This window comes from Pan paniscus, chromosome 2, assembly GCF_029289425.2.
Source record: "Pan paniscus chromosome 2, NHGRI_mPanPan1-v2.0_pri, whole genome shotgun sequence".
Lineage (NCBI taxonomy): Eukaryota > Metazoa > Chordata > Mammalia > Primates > Hominidae > Pan > Pan paniscus.
In genome coordinates this window covers 156,530,669-156,545,377 of record NC_085926.1, presented here as the reverse complement: position 1 = coordinate 156,545,377, position 14,709 = coordinate 156,530,669, and the positions used below count along the sequence as shown (strand labels likewise).

The following is a 14,709-nucleotide window of genomic DNA, read 5'->3' as shown; positions in this document are numbered from 1 at the left end:
GTAAGGTATCTTTTTTAACCACTATGGTTAAAAAAGTGTTTGAAAGCCACTATAAATAGAATATATCAAAGTATACACAATGTTCTCAATGCTTTGTTTTTAGTACTTACGAAGTTTCTTTCTAATTTCTGCATATAGTTTCTCATATTTGACACCATTTGGTCCATTGTCTGGAAAGAGCTGACATCTGTATGCTACAGAATATCAGGAAGTATGTTATTAACTGTAGGTAACAACACAAAAGATGCAAATACATCTTCCAAAACAGCTAAAACATTTTTTTCCAATTCATTTAGTGAAATCTCATGCAGTAATCAACCAGACAAAGATAACTTAAAGAGGATATAATAACAGTGATTAGTTAAGGAGAAAATTGAAGCATACACAAAATCCCAAAGAGCCAACATACAAATAATTAGGGAACTGTAACATTATAAATACATATATACACACGTGTATATATACACATATATGTGCATGTATATATAAAAACACATACACACCTAATCACTCATTACTCACTTTTTCAAAACATAATTTGGTGTATGTTAAATACTAAGTGATACATTCTCTAGCATACGATAGTTTTCATAATTTTCCTTATCTCTCAATACTCCACCATGCAAATAACTAAATTTGCGTATAAGATGCCAGTGTCACCTCCAGCAGTACCACATGGCTGACAGAAGTTGTCCCTCGAGTAAGTAGCCAGCCTTCCTCTCATCATAATAGGATCTGGGTGACAGAAATCAATTCACTTTACTAATAGGCCTTCAATTTGCTGCCTACTGAAGGGTCAGTAGGCTGTACCCTTGAAGCATGAGGTATGTGTCTTCAGAAAAACAGTTAAGAATTCCTCTAAACAGTAGTTTCTCAACCAAGACTGATTTTGACTCTCAGTGGACATTGGCAATAACTATACTCATTTTTGGCTGTCACAGATGAGGAGAGCATATAATTAGCATCTAGTGGGTGGAGGTCAGGGATGCAGCTTAACATCCTACAATGGATAGGACAGTCTCCCAGAACAAAAAGAATTACCCAGCCCAAAATGACAGTAGGGCTGAGGTTGAGAAACTTTGCTCTAGGAAAATCTACCACTGATTTTAGGTTTTAAAATCTACCACTGATTTTAGGTTTTATCACTGGAAGACTCACCAGAAAATAAAAGTCAGGCCCACATTCCAATGTGTTAGCCAGTAAATCATCTGTTATAAAACAGAATGAGTTGCTTGGTTTAATGAACTTATCTGTTCAACCAAGCGGAGCTCTGAATCCTCCTAAGTTCTGTTTGTGTCTCTGCGTTCTATTGCTATTGGATTTTTACAGATATAATAACGTAAAATAGGTGGGAAAACCAAATTCCTCCTTAGAACATGCACTTAATATTGTAGGGAACAACAAAGGCACATTTAGGAAATACTAATATATATTTGGGTAAAAAAGGACTGAAGTAGAATTAATTTTGCATTTCAGAGAGGCAAACACAATTCAGGGAATATTCTGAATACTTGCTTTAACACTAGATTGAGAATCCGTTCTTATTTCATGAGATATGGAAGGGTTAACCCAAAGAAGGATAAAGAGAGAGAGAGGAAAAGATTAGACATTTGGGTATTTCTGCCCTCTTCTCAATTCACGTTCAAATCAACCATCAAAAGATGTATCTGCACTTGCTCTGGGGTGACCCAACACACTGGAGTGACAAAAAGTTGGGGTACAAAATGTAGTTGAGACTTTAGTGGGCCCTTAAGGCCTTCAAAAATTTTGTACACATTCTCCTCTTTCTTCCTTAAATGTTTCCTCCTGACTTTAAACCTAGTTAGTTCCTTCTCATGATTCAAGTATCACCACCTGAGAAAGGCCACCGCTGGTCACCTGTCTAATCCCTCCTTCACTTCCTCCCATCTCTGTATCATTACCCTGTTTCATCTCCTTCAGGGTACTGTGACTATCTGAAATTATTTTGTTGTTTATTGTCTATCTTCCCACTTTATAAAAATAATCTCTGAGGGCAGGGCGATTTTGTCTATTTACTACAATATCCCCAATACATATATAATAATTCCTGGCACTTAAGAGGGTTTAATAAATATTTGCAGAATGAATGAATGAATAAATTATCTCTAGCTCAGCTCAAATCCATATATCCAACAGTTTACCAGATAAATCTACCTGGAAAACCCACAGATGCCTCAAATGCCAAACATCCAAAACTAAAATGATTGTTTTGACCACCTCACTCCTGTATCTGTAACTGAATCAATGCCTTATCTCAGTGGCATTCCCATCTACCTTATTCTTCATGCCAGAAAAATGGGTGTGATACTTCCCTTCTCCTTCTCTACTGCTCCTTCAACCCTGTCAATCACCAAGTTCCATCCATTCGCCCTTTTAACTCTCTCTCAAATGAGGTAATTCATTTTTATCACCACAGACATTACCTAGTAGAAGTAAGCCATCACTAATACTTAACCAAGAATGCTTCAACAGCCTTCTGGCTTCCCTGCCTCCACTATGGTCTCTTCTAATCTTTCAAGAATCTGACTCTATTACCACTTTGACATAAGTCATCACTGCTTCCTCTGCTCTTAAGATGATGTTTACTCTCCTTACTACGGTCTAAAGAAGTCTCTGGTTACCTCTTCTTCCTCATCAGTATCTACTGTACAACTCATACTCTAGGGCTAAGTGATACTAAACATGTTTTAGCTCCCTAGCCTCCAGGTCTTTGCACATGCTGTTTCCTCTCTGTTGAACAGTATTCCTTTCCCCTCCCCCTCCTTTTCTGGCTAACTTCTACTAATCCTTAAAGTTCAAGAAGTCTACTTGGATTGACCCACCCCACCTCAAAAGGTGCTTTTTTCCATCTGTGCTCCCATAGCATGCTGAACTTCCTGATCATTTTACTCATAACTCTGTGTTATAACTGCTTTTTTTTTGTTATTTGTCTTACTAAAACTCTGGTCAGGAGGGATAAATGTTATACCTGTATGCCAAACTTCAAGGAAACAAATGATTCAATTGTAGCACAAAATAATTTTTAAAAAAATCGTTTTCATGAGACTGTAGATACAAATGTTCCAAATTCATGTTATTTTCTGCTACTCCCCAGAATGCTTTTAGTGTGTTGGAAGCTAGCATCACAGACACAGCACAAAAACCCTAAGAAACAGGTGGTAGAAACGCTGGTTGCAGAGTGGCCATTCTTAAGAACAGACAAGAAAAAGCTGCCTGGGCAAGGTGGCAACAAAATCCTAGAGAAAGCAGTTAATCTGTGCTTTTCCAAACGTTGTGCTTATCTATCTACAGTTTAGTACTTTTTAAAAAACCTTTTGGAAAGTAATCATAAGCATGTGGAAGTCCCCAACTTTCAAACACAACTATGAGGACCCCTTTAGTAAATCAAGCAAATATTCATTCAATAAAATCTACTTTTTATTTTTGAAGATGAATTTTATATATGTTGAAATGACTTACTTCAGGAAACATGTGCCTAAACTTTCTAAGGTAAGTTTGATACTTGAAACAGAGGTTTTCAGTACAAACATTAAAAAGCCATTATGAAAGTGAGGCTGCATGCCAATTCAGTCAGCTTGAGTTAATGAAAAATAAATATTTGTCAGAAAATATTGCTAAAATGATTTGTGTCTTAAGATACGAACCATACCACCAAAATCGCCAAAAGGCACAAGAGAACAACTCGTTGCCTGGAAAAATAATATCCAATTCATTTGATTATGACATTTATTATACAGAAGTTTCTCAATTTACCAATTAAATGTTTACTGAGTTTCAAATTGCTACATTTCAATTGCTGAGATTCATCTTTATAGAAACCCCTGAGGGCTTGTTATCTTAGAACTATCATTCATGAGGCTGAAAAAGCAAAAGAAATAAAAGAGGCAAAAAAGAAAATGGTTACAATATATAAATATCCTGTTTTTTTTTTTATTTTTAGTTGAGTATGTTTGTAACCTCTAGCTTTGCTCTAAGGCAAGACATATGAAAATATATTTCAGTTGTAAGGCTTTCGAGATACAAGCAAAGGTTAATCTAAGCTTTGAAGGTCCATAGGTAACCATATAGAAGATTAGTGTTTCCTGGTCCAATAAAGACAATCCTTTGTAGCTTTTGATACTATTTTCAAGTATTAAAACAATGAGTATGGGAGAGAAAGGATATTTCCTTGCCTGTTCTAATTTCAGATATCAGAGGAAGTTATAAGGTGAGAAATGTATACATAAATATAAAAAATAATGGTTTAAGTTTTGCTTCTAATATATGCTTCTATGGACCTAACAGTTTTGGTAGCACAGTGGAATTCCATATAGCTGACAAGTCACTGTTCAGGATTCACCTTTCCAAAGGTCCCCCCTTTTATATAATAGTGATTTCTAGAACAAGAATATCAGTCATATCCTATCATTATAGATATATACTTCTGTAATACTTTTCTTCAAATTCCTACAGGGCCTTCTCACTAACTGTCTTAAAAAAAAGAACTTACAGTCAAAGAATCTTCACCATCATTATGTCCTCTACGATTATGAGCTCTCCCTCTACCATCAGAGATACTGAGCAAGTCTCTTCCAAAGGGTTCAGAAAAACTTCTCATCATCTGTCGCATATTTTCTCGGTGTGCAAGAATGGACTCACTGTTGAAAATATACATAATCATGAAAGATTCAGTGTTGGAGTTTAAATAGTAAGTAGGCAGGTAAATACTACAAAGAATTATTTTGGGCTAATATGTTTGTTAGATAAAAGAAGAGTAGAAGAGAACTCTATTTTATTCATAAATAGAATAGAATTATCTCATAAAGATCCATTATTAGATGGTTCCCTACTTACAATGGTTTAAGTTAAGGTTTTTTGACTTTACTGTGGTATGAAAGCACCCCACATTCAGGAGAAACAGTACTTCAATGATCCATACAGCCATGCTGGTTTTCACTTTCAGTATAGTATTCAATAAATTACATGAGACATTCAACACTTTATAATAAAGTAGGCTTTATGTTAGATGATGTTGCCCAACTGTAAACTAATGTGTATGTTCTGATGATACTCAGTAGGTTAAGTGTATTAAATGCATTTTGATGTATAATATTTTCAATTTGCGATGGGTTCATTGGAATGTAATCTTATCGTTGAGAAGCATCTGTAGTTATAAATAAAATTAATGAAAACCTGTTATTGTTATCCAATATAATTCATTTAATGCATAATAAAAAACATCTTTATTTATCCCATATTGCATAAAAATATCAACACTATAATCTGATGTTTACCCTTTCATCACAAGTCTCATTAAAGAACCTACATTTTTTTTTTTACCTTATCACAATGGTTTCCCAACTTTGTTCCAGTTGGACAGTTACTGACCCACTAATCAATTCCTTATTCCTCGTTCTAGAACTTAAGGTACACCATGTTTGGAGCTCACTTTACCAAGGCAATCTTATGCTTTCCTGCAGCCCAGTGGAACTCCCTCTCCAATAGTCTGGCCTCCTTTCAGATTCTCCACTTCACCCTTCCCCCTTCTAATTCCAATCCTCTGATGTCATCATAAAGAAGCTAGAAAGTTTTTTAAAAAATTTTCTTGGCCAGGCGTGGTGCCTCATGCCTGTAATCCCGGCACTTTGGGAGGCTGAGTCAGGTGGATTGCTTGAGGTCAGGAGTTCAAGACCAGCCTGGCCAACATGGTAAAACCCCATCTCTACTAAAAATACAAAAATTAGCCAGGTGTGGTGACGTACGCCTATAATCCCAGCTACTCGGGAGGCTGAGGCAGGAGAATTGCTTGAACCCGGGAGGCAGAAGTTGCAGTGAGCCAAGATTGCACCATTGCACTCCAGACGGGGTGACAGAGCCAGACTGTCTCAAAAAAAAAAAAAAAAAAAGAAAGAAAGAAATTTTCCTTGCAACTCCAGCTCAAAGGAGGAAGCTCAAAAATTCTGTCTTCTGCTCGTAAGTCCAAGTAGAAAGAGCTTTTCCTCTGAATTTCATAGTATTTGTATACGTAAACCTATTCCAAAAGAGCTCAGATTTATTCACACATTTCCTTGGAGGTTAAAAAAAGCATAATTGTTCCAAGTGTGAGTTTAAGATTAGCAAACTGCTTAACTGGATTTGTGCTTATATGTATAGACAGATGTTTTCATTCAGCCTTGTTTAGGCATAATTTACATTCAACGAAATTTACCAATTTTGTTGTACAGTTTGATGAATTTTAAAAAGTACAGTCATAACCTCCACCATAATTAAGATGTAGAACATTTCTATCATTCCAAAAAGCTTCCTCGTCTCTTTGCAGATAATTACCTGCTCCTAGCCCTAGTTACCTTGAATAGGCTTTCTGTCATTATAGTTTGGTCTTCTCCAGATTTCATATAATGGAATCACATAGTATGTCATCTTTTGTGTCTAGCTTCTTTCCCTTAGCATAATGCTTCTTTGATTCATCCATGTTGTTCTCTATTTCAGTTCATTCAGTTTTATTGCTAAGTTCATGCATATATCAGTATCATAATCACAAAACTGTTTTTTAGTTTTTGGCTATTATGAATAAAGCTACTATGAATATTTATGTACTAGTCTTTGTGTATACATAATTTGACTTAAGTAAACACCTAAGAGCAAGGACTGCTGGCTTGTATTAGAAGAGTATGTAAATTTTATAAAAACTGTAACTGAGAGTTCCAGTTGCACTGCATTCTTGGTGAAATATAGGATAGTCAATGTTTAACTGTAGCCATTTGAGTGGTAGTGTCATAATATCTCATTGTGGTTTTATTTTGTATTATTTGTCATTCATGTATGTTCTTTGATAGAACTGTCTTTTCAAATACTTTCCCCATTTTTAAAAATCAGGTTATAAGAGTTCTTTATATATTCTGGACACAGACTTTTATCAGATACAGGTTTTAAATTTTTTCCCAGTCTTGGACTTGCCTTTTTCATTCTCTTAACATGAATATATTCAGCCACACAACCATGAATCTTTGTTAGGTCTTCAGTTTTTACCACATTTTGCTAATGTGTATAAGGATTTTGAGATGGGAAGATTATCCTGGATTATCCCAGTGGGCCCAATGTAATCACAAGAGTCCTTTATGAGAAGGAGATAGTAGTGTCATAATCAGAAGATGCTACACTGCTGGCTTTAAAAATGGAGGAAGAGGCCAGAAGCCAAGGAACACAGCAGTCTCTAGACACTAGAAAAGACAAGGAAACAGATTCACCCCCATAAACTCCAGAAGGAATGTAGCCCTGCCAACACCTTGATTTTAGCCCAGGGAAACCCATTTTGGACTTCTGATCTCCACCATAAGACGATTTGTTGTTTTAAGTCTCTAAATATGTGGTAATTTGTTATAGCAGCAATAGGAAACTAATACAAGTTTTTTAATTTTAATTTTAAAATATACAAAAGTCTCACGCCTCTTTTAGAGGAGTTCTTCTAGATTAGGAACTGTATCTTTATTCATTCATATTACCAACCTCTGTGCTTGACACACAGTATACATTATAAATGTTTATGGAGGGCTGGGTGCGGTGGCTCACGCCTGTAATCCCAGCACTTTGGGAGGCCGAGGTGGGTGGATCACGAAGTCAAGAGCTTGAGAAGAGCCTGGCCAACATGGTGAAACCCCGTTTCTACTAAAAGTACAAAAATTAGCTGGGTGTGGTGGCAGGTGCCTGTAATCCCAGCTACTCTGGAGGCTGAGGCAGGAGAATCACTTAAACCCGGGAAGTGGAGGTTGTGATGAGCCAAGATCATGCCATTGTACTCCAGCCTGGGCAATAGGGTGAGACTCCGTCTCAAAATAAAATAAAAAAAAATACAAAAATTCAAAATAAATAAATAAATAAATAATGTTTATGGAATTTGAACCATCCTATATATCAGATGGTCCCCCTACCATTTCTTGGCAAAATTACTAACTATTCTTAATTAAAGGCTCTGCTCACCTTGGTGCTTGCTACACAGAGAAAAATCTCCACTGCAACCAATGCCTGCAGTCTTGAAGTTCCTCCTTAGTGACTTTGGATTTTAGGGGAGGGGAAACTCCTATTTAAACTATACTTGGTTTTCTCTGGCCCAAGTATTTTAGTACATGGGACTTACATGTCCTGATGATATTTCCAAGGGCTTCTTGTGCTTCAGTTTCAGCTGCTGCAGAGTAAGACCACCTGTATGTCTGAGAAACAACACCCTCAAATGAGGTTTGTTTATGCCATAGAAGCTTATGTCTTAATTGAGGCCATCCTGAATGTGGTCTCAAAATTTTGCGAATATCTATAAATATCTGTTTTTTATGATGCAGAAACACACGTATAAACTTTTTGTAGATTTGTAGTTCATTTTCCTGTCTTTAGATGAAAGCAACAAAACTGATGACTTAGAATGAGGGCAGTTTTTTTCTTTGTTTGCTTTTTGTTTTTTGTTTTTTTTTGAGACAGAGTCTCGCTCTCTTGCCCAGGCTGGAGTGCAGTGGCACGATCTCGGCTCACTGCAAGCTCTGCCTCCTGGGTTCACGCCATTCTCCTGCCTCAGCCCCCCGAGTAGCTGGGACTACAGGCACCAGCCACCACACCCAGCTAATTTTTTGTAGTTAGTAGAGACGGGGTTTCACCGTGTTAGCCAGGATGGTCTCAATCAATGTGTTATTCTGACATAACATGTATTAGTTATCTATTGCTGTTGTAACTTAGCAGCTTAAAACAACATTTGTTATGTCACAGTTTCTGTTGATTAGGAATCAGGAGCAGTTTAGGTGGGTAGTTCTGACTCAGGGCCTCTCTGTAGGCTGCAATGAAGTTATCAGTTGAGGCTTTAGTCATCTCAAGTCTTGACTGGTGGAGAATCCACTTCCAAGTTCCTTCACACAGCTATTGGCTAGTCTCAAAAATCTGCTTCTAAGCTCATTCAGGTGGACCTCTCCACAGTGCTGCTTTACATCATGGTAGCTGCTTTCCCCAGCGTAAGCCATCATGTGTGAGAGAACACCTAAGACAGAAGCCATGCTCTTTAATTTAATTAATTTATTTATTTTTGAGACGGAGTCTTACTCTGTCACCCAGACTGGAGTGCAGTGGCACGATCTCAGCTCACTGCAAGCTCTACCTCCCAGGTTCATGCCATTCTCCTGCCTCAGCCTCCCCAGCAGCTGGGACTACAGGCGCACGCCGCCACGCCCGGCTAATTTTTTGCTATTTTTAGTAGAGATGGGGTTTCACTGTGTTAGCCAGGATGGTCTCGATTTCCTGACCTTGTGATCTGCCCGCCTCGGCCTCCCAAAGTGCTGGGATTACAGGCGTGGGCCACCGCACCTGGCCAAGCCATGCTCTTTTAAAAATGTAATTTTGGGAGTGACATCTTATCTCTTCTTTTGTATTCTGTTTATTAGAAACAAATTAGTAAGTCTCAGCCCACGTTCAATGGGAGATTACATAAAGGCATGAATACCAGGGAGTGGGGATCAGCAGCATGTATCTCTAACTTTGATGGCAATGCACTGTTTTGAACTCTGACTGATAAACTCCTTAATTGTTCCTTTTCCTTCTGGCCCTTTACAGAGCTTCTGAGTGTCACAGATAGGTTTCTGGTGTCTCAAAATGTTGATACTCTCAGCCTTGGGGCAGCCAGTGAGGACTGAGCCCTGGAGCTGGTTACCTACGCTCTGGTCTCTGTTCCTTCTCGTACCCCAAGTACATGGGCAAACACCTTTTAAAAATGAATGACATTAAAATGTTAAAAAGCACTGCTCCCTAAAGACATGCTTTCTCCAGTTTTAATCCATTATCTGTTCTCTTCCCTGTCCTCTAAGGACTACTTCAACTTGAACATCCTTAAAAAATCACTAGAGGTACTTATTAAAATTACAGATTCCTGAGACATATACCTAGAATTTTGATTTAGTATATCCCAAGCATGGCCCATTAATCTGCATTTTAGCAAGCATTCAGTCTATTCAACAATATTATCAGGAATCTGCATTCAATTTCTTGTTTTAATGCAAACTGTCTCATTTATTTAACAAATATTTAATGAACACATATGTAAAAGGCACAGTTCCAGGTAGTGGGGATAGAGCCCTGAACTTTGGAGGTCTAAAGCTAATTTTCAATGTCCTATTGGCCAAGAAGTTGGCATACTTTCCAAAGTACTCAAAATATAAATTACAAATAATGATAAAGCTATGATTAAATATTTGCCTTTTTATATTCTAGTAACTTGAAACCTTATTATATTTCCACATTTTTTCCTTAATCAGCTTTTCCTCTTTATGTCTCTATTTCTACTAAAGGCACAACCATTATACTCCAAGTCATCCAGGTTCAAAACTTCAGGTATGAGCTAGTCGGGGGTTTTTAATCTGTCCTGTGCTAGCTCCAAGGAATGGAAAAATGGTGAGAAACAATTCCATTAAAAGAATAGGGGAAGAGATAGCATTCTAGTTCAGTCTCTCTCCATCAAGAAAAGTTGATGATGGTTTACTTCTGAATTACCACTGCTTCTTGTATCTTATTATTTCCTTCCTGGATTCTAACATCTAGTAATTTGAACACAGTAAACCCTTAGTATCTTACGTCTAAATTCATTTCACACTCAAACTTAAACCATGGCTTGCTTGGGCATATAAATCTCCATTATTTCCTCTCAGTATTTTGATAATATTGCTCCATCATCTTCCTACATCTAGTGTGGCTGAACAGAAGTCAGATGACAATCTGGTTCTCATTCTTTCTAAGAAATCTACTCTCTGGATGCTTTATGGTTTTTTAATATATATTTTTAATGTATCAAAATTGCACTTTCATGGGTCCAAGTGTAGATTAAAAAAAATTATCCCGACAACCACCAAATTGCCCTTTTTCTTTTTCTTTCTTTTTTTTTTTTTTTTTTGAGACGGAGTTTCACTCTTGCTGCCCAGGCTGGAGTGCAATGGCGCAATCTCGGCTCACTGCAACCTCCGCCTCCTGGGTTCAAGCAATTCTCCTGCCTCAGCCTCCCCAGTAGCTGGGATTACAGGTGCCTGCCACTATGCCATACAAATTTTTTTGTATTTTTAGTAGAGATGGGGTTTTACTATGTTGGCCTGGCTGGTCTCAAACTCCTGACCTCAGGCAATCCACCCACCTCAGCATCCCAAAGTGCTGGGATTACAGGCGTGAGCCACCACGCCCAGCTTAAATTGCTCTTTTCAATCTGAGTTCCAAAACATTTCAGCTTTTCATTAATTCTAGAAATTGTTCTTAAATTACTTCTTTGGTTATTTACTATTACCTTATTTCTATCTGTTTGCCTTCCTTGTCAAACTTTTTTTAAAGCATATTTTTCTTATCCTCTGTGATTCTGTGTTGAATGTTGGAAGAAATTCCTTGACTCAATTTCCAAGCTTACTAATTTACTCTTTGCTTGTGAACATTCTGCTTAACTCATTTTTCTAAAAAAATTTAATTTCTGTATCTCTGGTTCTTTGTTAAATGGCTGCATTACCCTCTGACATCTCTAAAGAAAATATCCTCTCCCAACTCTGAAGATATGTCTTAGTCAATTTTTGTGTTGCTATAGAGGAATACCTGAGGCTGGGTAATTTACAAAGAAAGAGGTTTATTTGGGTCATGGTTCTGCAGACTGACAAGAATCATGGAGCCAGCATCATCTTCTGATGAGAACTTCAGGATGCTTCCACTTATGGAGGAAGGTAAAGGGGAACCAGTATGTGCAGAGATCACATGGTAAGAGTGGAAGCAAGAGAGGGATGGGGAGGTGAAAGGCTCTTTTTAACAACCAGCTCTCAGCTCTCTGGGAACCAATAAAGTGAGAACTCACTTACCACCTCACCCTAACCCCCAGGGAGGGCATTAATCTATTAATGAAGGATCCATCCTCCCATGACCCAAACACTTCTCATTAGCTCCCACTACCAACGTTAGGGATCAGATTTCAACATGATATTCTGAGGGTCAAACATCTGAGCTATAGCAAGGTATTTTTCTTTTCTTTTTTTTTTTTTTTTTTCAGACAGAGTCTTGCTCTGTCTCCCAGGATGGAGAGCAGTGGCATGATCTCGGCTCACTGCAACCTTAAACACCCAGGCTCAAGTGATCCTCCCACCTCAGCCTCCCTAGTAGCTGAAACTACAGATGTGCACCACTGTGCCTGGCTAATTTTTGTATTTTTTTGTAGAGATAGGTCCCACTATGTTGCTCAGGCTCATTAGCTATCATTAGTATTAGTGTATTTTATGTGTGGCCCAAGACAGTTCTTCTTGCAATGTAGTACAGAGAAGCCAAAAGTTTGGACATCCCTGTTAGACTTTCTATTGGTGGGGGGGGTTATATACATAAAAAAGTACACACACACACACACACACACACACACACTTTCTTTCTCTATGGAGATTAAATATCCTTTCATTCCTTGCAAGCATATTTTCCTTTACTTCATTGGGCAAAATTTATAACAACTGCTTTAAAATTCTTGTCTTTTAATTCTAACATATGGGTCTTTTCAGGATCAGTGTCTTATTTTTTTATCTGGAGAATGGGTCACATTTTCCTGTTAAGTAATTTTGGGTTATATCTGTACATTGTGGATATTATGTTGTATAGGGTCTGGATTTTGATATATTCCTCCAGAGTTTTGATTTTTTAAAAATAGGTAATTAATCTGGTTAGCCTTAAAGGTCAAATTCTGTCTCTTGCGTGGTAGCTCAAATCTCCATTTAGTTCATTTATCCTTCTTAGCTGAACTGCTCTGAGTCTGTCTTATGTATACGTGGTTAAGCCTTAGACAGATTTGTACAGAATTTATTCACAGTATTTGGTGCTCACTCTTCTCTGGCTCTCTCCTTTTGGGGACTTCTCTCCCTCCCTTTCCAGTGACTGTGGTTATACTGAACTCTGTCTTTGGTTGTTAGGTCAAAAAGACTTTAAAGGTCTTCAAACAGTTTTAGTCACTCTACATGTAAGACAATTAGGCTAGAATTGTCTTTCCTTTTGTTCAACTGTTGAGACCTCTCCAGCATATATCTGCTTTTGGTCATTCTCTAGCATATTTTCCAGTAAGTTGTTTTTGTATTTCATCCTGGGCTTATAAAGTTATCTGCAAGAGAGTTGGTCCAGTTGGAGCTCTGTTGGTCACAGTAGAAATGAAAGTCTCCTCAAGATTTTAGTTACACTATTTTCTAGAATCTTCTTTGTTTCATTAATTTTGATTCCTTAAGTGTTGGTTCTTCTGTTTGGTTAGCATAGCTTCTGTCTTTCATGGTGTCAGTTTTTATCAAATGTTTGAAATAATATATTTAGAATAAAATAAATTAATGAATGTCAGGAAATGAATAAAAGTAAAGTTACTTCCACAGAATTGAATTGGGGGGAGTAGTTGTATGTGTACTTGGTCCTACAGTTTGGTTCAATATCTGAGACTTCCATTTTCCATCTCTGTCTCTCAGACCTTGCACTGCCCTTTTATTTGTTTTTTAAGTAGCTTTCCTGTTTTTACATGCTTCCCAAACTCTTTAATTATAAGAGCGAATAGACATACCTTTTTTCTATTAAATTAGCTTCTCTAGCTAATTTTCTTGTTCTTCCCTTTCTTTCTTTCCCTTTATTTCTTTTTTAAACAACATTTATTGTCTCACAGTGCTGGAGGTTGGAAGTCTGAGATCAACGTGTCAGCAAAGTTCATTTCTCTTGAGGCCTCTTCTCTCCTTGACCTGCAGATCCCTGTGTCCTCACATTATCCTTTCTGTTGGTTCCTTTATTTCTGAGATTCCCTACAGCAAAATAGCACCTGGGGGCAATAATCTATCATCCAAAAAGGAAGTGAGAGGAAGAGTGGAGTGACTGCAAATTAAATTTTTCCCCTGTCATATACAGTCATTTTCAACTACTGCTTTAAACTAGCAACACAAAGGAGAAAAGAACATTTTGCTGCTGGAAATTACTGAGCAGACTTAAGGCCGGGTTATACACTTGGGGGAAAGGGAAGGAGAAGAATATAAGAGGTAGATTGGCATTCAATCCATTAAATGTGTGTGTGCCTATTATTATTTGAACAAACTGTTATCTATCAGATCCATTAAGAATAAGAAAAATAAACATGTTTATTTTACCTTAACTTATTCTCTGATGCTCTTGCTTTTTTTTATGTACATCAGTTTCTGACTTGTATGATTTTCCTTCTCTCTGAAGAACTTCTTTTAACATTTCTTGCAAGGCAGGTCTACTGTCAACAAATTCACCAAATTTTTGTTTGTCTGAGACAGTCTATTTCTTCTTGACTTTTAAAGGATAATTTTGCAGGATACAGAATTCTAGGTCAGTGGGTTTTTTTCCTCTCAACACTTTATATATTTCATGCCATTCTCTTCTTGCTTGCATGGTCTCTGAAGAGAAGTCAGATATAATTATTTTCTTTGCTCTTCTACAGGTTTTTATTCCCCCTCTAGCTTCTTTCAAGATTTCTTCTTTATCTTTGATTTTCTACAGTTTAAATACGACATGCCTAGGTTTAATTTTTTTTTTTTTTTTTTGCATTTATTCTGCTTGGTGTTCTCTAAACTTCTGAGATCTGTGGTTTGGTGTATGACATTAATTTGGGGTAATTCTTAGTCTTCATTTCTTCAAATATTGCTTCTGTTCCTTTGTACTCTGGTACTCCTATTACAGGTTATACCTTTCGTAGTTGCC

At 37.3% G+C, this 14,709-nt stretch overlaps 1 protein-coding gene across 4 annotated transcripts in view; it reads right to left on the bottom strand.

The window, feature by feature from the left end:
* MLF1 (myeloid leukemia factor 1) overlaps window positions 1-14,709 on the bottom strand; it is a 35,256-nt gene that overhangs the window by 9,423 nt on the left and 11,124 nt on the right. For 2 of the 4 annotated variants that reach the window (XM_003830635.4, XM_034957659.3), the window contains exons 2-3: window positions 4,511-4,658; window positions 111-194 (exon numbers count right to left, since the gene is read on the bottom strand). In XM_003830635.4, coding sequence (XP_003830683.1) covers window positions 111-194; window positions 4,511-4,658 — 232 coding nt within the window. Of the gene's footprint in view, window positions 1-110; window positions 195-4,510; window positions 4,659-8,134; window positions 8,208-14,709 lie in introns of all 4 variants that reach the window. The other 2 variants (XM_034957657.3, XM_034957658.3) reach the window with 2 other exon arrangements.